This window comes from Neomonachus schauinslandi, chromosome 4 (genome assembly GCF_002201575.2).
Source record: "Neomonachus schauinslandi chromosome 4, ASM220157v2, whole genome shotgun sequence".
Taxonomy (NCBI): domain Eukaryota; kingdom Metazoa; phylum Chordata; class Mammalia; order Carnivora; family Phocidae; genus Neomonachus; species Neomonachus schauinslandi.
Genome location: NC_058406.1, coordinates 146,794,751 through 146,799,889, shown reverse-complemented (window position 1 = coordinate 146,799,889; position 5,139 = coordinate 146,794,751). Strand labels below are relative to the sequence as shown.

The window sequence follows — 5,139 nt, the reverse complement described above, 5'->3', positions numbered from 1 at the left end:
TTCACATTTGCAGATGAGAAAACAAAAAAAAATCTCTCCGTTTTGAGACAAGTTTTTTTTCTTCTTTCTTAAAGTGTTAACTCTTCAGCCTCGCGTAAGTATCAGCTCTGGAAAGGCTGCTTGCTTGGAAAGTATGTTTCACTGGGCCGGGTGTCCAGAGTTGGCGGCGTTCCCTACCCCTCCTCCACCCTCCCCAGAGCCTGCTCGGCACCTCCCCATCCCAAGGCAGTCGTGGCTCTGCAACGCGGTAGAAGGACAGGGTTTGGACCACTGGCGACGCCGTAGCCCCCTCCTTTTCTCCCCTCCGCCCCGCTCTCCGCTCCCGGGGCGCCCTCCGCCGCGCTGGAGAAGGCGGGGTCGGCGACTTCCAGCAGCACCACTCTTCCGGATAGGCCCAGGCTTGCGGCGCCAGAGCTCTGGTCACCGGAAGTGCTGCGGTCTCTCCCTCTCCTGAGCCGCTGTCGCCGAGGTTGGAGCGCTGCCCCGGAAGTCCTCCCCCTGTCCCCCGCCCGCGGCAAACATGGCGGTAGACTCGGCGATGGAGCTGCTATTTTTAGATACTTTTAAACACCCTAGCGCTGAGGTAAGGTTTCACGACTTGATTCCGACCCTGCTTCTCGACTTGAGGACCCTTACAAAAGGTCATTAGGCGTGCCTCGACTTTTCCCCCTGCCGATTGCCGCTTTAACTCCTCACATACACAGCCCCCTCCCCCCCCAGCTAGGGTGTGGGCAACCACGTCTGAGGGAGGGCGGCGGTAGCCCCTTCATTTCCCTGCTTTCCGTTAGTTCCCCTTGTCTTTGGTCGAGTTGGCTGCTCAGCTTGCCTTGCCCCTTTGTTGTGCTGTTGTTCCTGTCAGCTTTGGGCGTTGAGAAGGATCATGGTTCTCAGGTTTACCTCAAGTGGTGTTTGGGAGGGGTCTTGGACAGCTTGAGTTTGACCGTATAGGTGACTGAGCAGGTCACGCAGGCTTCGTGTTTCCTGAATCCCTCCTGCTAGGTCTCCTTCCTTACAGGAGTTGTGCTGCCCAGATGTGACACTCATTCGGTTTAGGAGTGCGGCGTTCGCCAGTTTGCCCTGAAACTTTAATCCTTATCTCTTGGAAAGATTTCACACGGTAGGGCATGAAATAAATACACGGAACGTCCTTTGCGTGGAGAGTACTTGCGAAGAAAGCATTGAGAGAATTGTAATCAAACTGTACAGCGTAGTTGCACTGTCGTCTTTGAGGGGCGAGGGTGGGGGTCTTGTGGAGGAGTCGTCCTGTCATAACTTGAGCGCCCTTGAACGTATGACTGGCCCTGTGATAATTAAATTGAATATAGCTGGCTAACTAAAGGTTCCCGAAAGCTGGCAACAATGAACATTAACGAAGTCCATAGAATAAAACAACCCAGAACTCACATGTCTCTTTCAGTGTAAACTTAATTTAGAGAACTCTTCTTTCCTCGGAGTTAGGGATGATAGTGAGTAGTGGTTGTATCTTAATGCTTTGTTTGGCAAAATAAAAAGTTGACAACTTTGGTCTTCTAATTGTTTCAACGAATGGCTTATAGGTGTGTAAAAATCAAAACTTTGGAAACTTCAGCATGTCTTAACAAGCAATGAATGAATTTGTGGTCTCATTTCTTGTGGTTCAGTTAGCTGTGCTTGTTCAACGACGGTACTTCTCTGACTGTACTTCCAGCTAGGCTTTAAAAAACTCATGGATCAGACAGACCTGTCGTGTGTACAGTAAGAACAATTAAAAATGAAAGAAGCCTATGATAAGTTAGTGGCATTCTAGTTTAGGAAAATCAGCATTCATTCACTCACATATTTAAGAATCTAGTGTTTTTTTCATTCATTCTTAGACAAACATTGAGGACCAGGAGAGGATAGGACCAATTTGGGCAGTGATTGTGGGAGGCTTAGTAGAGATCACATTTGAACTGAGCCTTGAAGGAAGGCTAAGGCCTTGTGGGGGATATGGAACATTGAGTTGTTTGTTCCCAAGGAGTTTATAACCAAGTATTGGAGGTTAGGTCCACAAAATTATAATTCAAGTTAGAATGCGATAAGTACGTAAAGAAGCAGTGGGAATCCCTTGGGGTTTATCATCTTTCTCTCCCTCTCTCTCTCTCTTTCTCTCTTTTTTTAAAAAGTAAGCTCTACACCCAATGTGGGGCTGAGATCAAGAGTTGCATGCTCTACCGGCTGAGCCAGCAAGGCGCCCCAGGGTTTATCATCTTTATTCCAAAGTGCCGATTTGTGTCTGACATTATTAGGACCCCAGTCAATATTTATTTAGCTTCCTTAGGTGCTACCAATAAAGGCTATGTGATTTCAGGGGAGGGAGAAATGACTCTTCATTTGAGAATATCAGGTTAAGACTTCCAGGCAGTTGACATGTGAACTTGGTCTTTGGTAGAAGAAGAAATGTTCCACAGCTGTAGATAAGAAAGCAGGGACTCCTGGAGTAGTCAGTCCTCTGTAGAGAATGCCAAAAATCCTAGTATGAAGCGGCTGCTGAAGGGCAGTTCGAAGCCAGATCATGGAATTCCTTGAATGCTCAGCAAAGGAGTATGGACTTGGGGCGCCTGGGTGGCTCAGTCGTTAAGCGTCTGCTTTCGGCTCAGGTCCTGATCCCAGGGTCCTGGGATCGAGCCCCGCATCATCGGGCTCCCTGCTCCACGGAAATCTGCTTCTCCCTCCCCCACTCCCCCTGCTTGTGTTCCCTCTCTCGCTGTGTCTCTCTCTGTCAAATAAAGAAATATTTTTTTTTTAAAGGAGTATGGACTTTATTTTGTAGGAAGTAGGTAGTTTTTTGAGCAGGCAAATTAATTGACTAGTAAAATACATTAAATCGATTAATTGATCAGTAATACCTAAAATGGTTCAGAAAAATTAGAGGTAGCAAATCAAGAAGAAAAAGTGAGATGTAGTGAAAGTTCCAGGTTACAGGTAGGCAGTAATCATTGCCAGCGTTTATTGAATGCTTATTTTGTGCAAGATGCAGTGCTTTGGTAATTTAAATATATTATCTCTAATTACCTTTCAGTAATTTTGAAAGATTCTTATCCCCAATTTATAGGTAAGGAGACTTGAGTGTGAGAGGTTAGGTGACTTTCCTAAAGTGGCATAGCTGGATTAAGGCATTCCAATGCGTATTTCCTGGCTCTAAAGCAGTGCCATACTGTGTCTCAGTGGGACTAAGTAGGAGGGGATAGGCACGAGATAAATTTTGGACATAGAATGGACAGCATGGCAACTGATGTGTGAGGGAGAAAGAGTAGTTAAAAATGATAGAGTTCTAGTTATAGAGACTAGAGAACTGGTGGGACCATTGATAGAAATAGAAAAGTCTGGAATTGGGAGTGTTGGGAACAAGGTAATTTTAGTTTTTGATGTGTTTAGTGGTACACCAGAGAGATTTGCTCAGTAGGAAGTTGGGAATCTGTTTTAACAATTACTTACAAAAAATACTTTCGAAGGTGAGCTACAGTTTAGGAGGGGCAATACAAAGAAGAAAACAAACAACTCCCAAATCCATTGCCCTTGCTTTCAAAGGAGTTTGTAATCTGGCGAAGAAGATATTTATTTACATTTCCCAAGAGGAACACTGAAAGGGGTTTTAGTAGTTCTAAATGAATTACAAATTGTTTGTGGTTTTTATGTCACTTTTTAAAAAATAAATAACTTATTTTAGTAAATTTTAATTTCATTATAGAAAAATGAGAAAGTACAGAAAAGCAAAGGTTTTCATAGTCTCGCCTTTCTTAGTCCTAGCTATGATTAACAGCTTTTTAAATTTTTTTTCCACATCCTCTAGTAGATACATATATGCCGAAATGTATACACCATCACCCACATTAGCATACCTATACTGTATTACTGTTTTGTGGTTTCTTTTCTCACCTAACAATGTGTCGTGCATCTTTATAGACCAAGAGTTATGCTTACATAACATTTTAAAAGTATACTTTGTTTTATTTATTTTTAAAGATTTTATTTATTTATTTGACAGAGAGAGACACAGCGAGAGAGAGAACACAAGCAGGGGGAGTGGGAGAGGGAGAAGCAGGCTCCCCGCAGAGCAGGGAGCCCGATGCGGGACTCGATCCCAGGACCCTGGGATCATGACCTGAGCTGAAGGCAGTCGCTTAACCAACTGAGCCACCCAGGCGCCCAGTATACTTTGTTTTAAAACATTATCTTTTATTATAACAAGGTAACACATGTATGAGGTACAAATTCAAAAGGTACAGAAGGGTATACAATAAAAAGTATGTCTTTTTCTTATTCCTGTCCTCTAGCTATCCTGAGTCTTTCCCTAAATATTCTATATAATACCATTTTTTGGGCTGCATAATATTTCTTTAAGTGGTAGTGCTATTATTTATATATCTCTATTTATTTATTTATTTATTTTTTCTTTATTCATTTGGGACAGAGAGATACAGAGAAAGAGAGCATTAGCAGGGGGAGGTACAGAGGGAGAGGGAGAAGCAGGCTCTCTGCTGAGCAGGGAGCTGGATGTGGGACTCGATCCCAGGACCCTGGGATCACAACCTGAGCCGAAGGCAGAGGCTTAACCATCTGAGCCACCCAGGCGCCCTATTTATTTATTTTTAAGATTTTATTTATTTATTTGACAGAGACACAGCGAGAGAGGGAACACAAGCGGGGGAGTGGGAGAGGGAGAAGCAGGCTTCCCGCTGAGCAGGGAGCCCGACGCGGGGCTCGATCCCAGGACCCTGGGATCATGACCTGAGCTGAAGGCAGACGCTTAACGACTGAGCCACCCAGGTGCCCCTATTTTTATTTTTTTAAGTAGTTTCTATGCCCAGTGTGGAGCCCAGTATGGGGCTTGAACTCATGACCCTGATATCAAGACCTGAGCTGAGGTCAGGAGTCGGATATTTAACTCACTGAGCCACCCAGGCACCCCAATGCATCTTTAATTATTTATTACTTTCTGGAGTGGAATTGCTGGGTTAAAATACAGTCTTACAAGAGTGATTGATGCTAGAAAATCCTACTTCATTTTATTTTATTTATTTTTTTGGGGGGTGGGCGTGGAGGGCAGAGGGAAAGGGATAAAGAGAATATTTATCTATCTATCTATCTATCTATCTATCTATCTATCTATCTATCTAT

At 44.1% G+C, this 5,139-nt stretch overlaps 1 protein-coding gene across 2 annotated transcripts in view; it reads left to right on the top strand.

Annotated features, from left to right (window-relative positions):
* Positions 1–471: 471 nt before the first annotated feature.
* The window catches only part of VIRMA (vir like m6A methyltransferase associated), a 63,283-nt gene continuing 58,615 nt past the window's right edge, over positions 472–5,139 (top strand). The window contains exon 1 of one of the 2 annotated variants that reach the window (XM_021688239.1): positions 472–583. In XM_021688239.1, coding sequence (XP_021543914.1) covers positions 521–583 — 63 coding nt within the window. In that variant the 5' untranslated portion in view covers positions 472–520. The remainder of the gene's footprint in view (positions 584–5,139) is intronic. The other variant, XM_021688238.1, reaches the window with a different exon arrangement.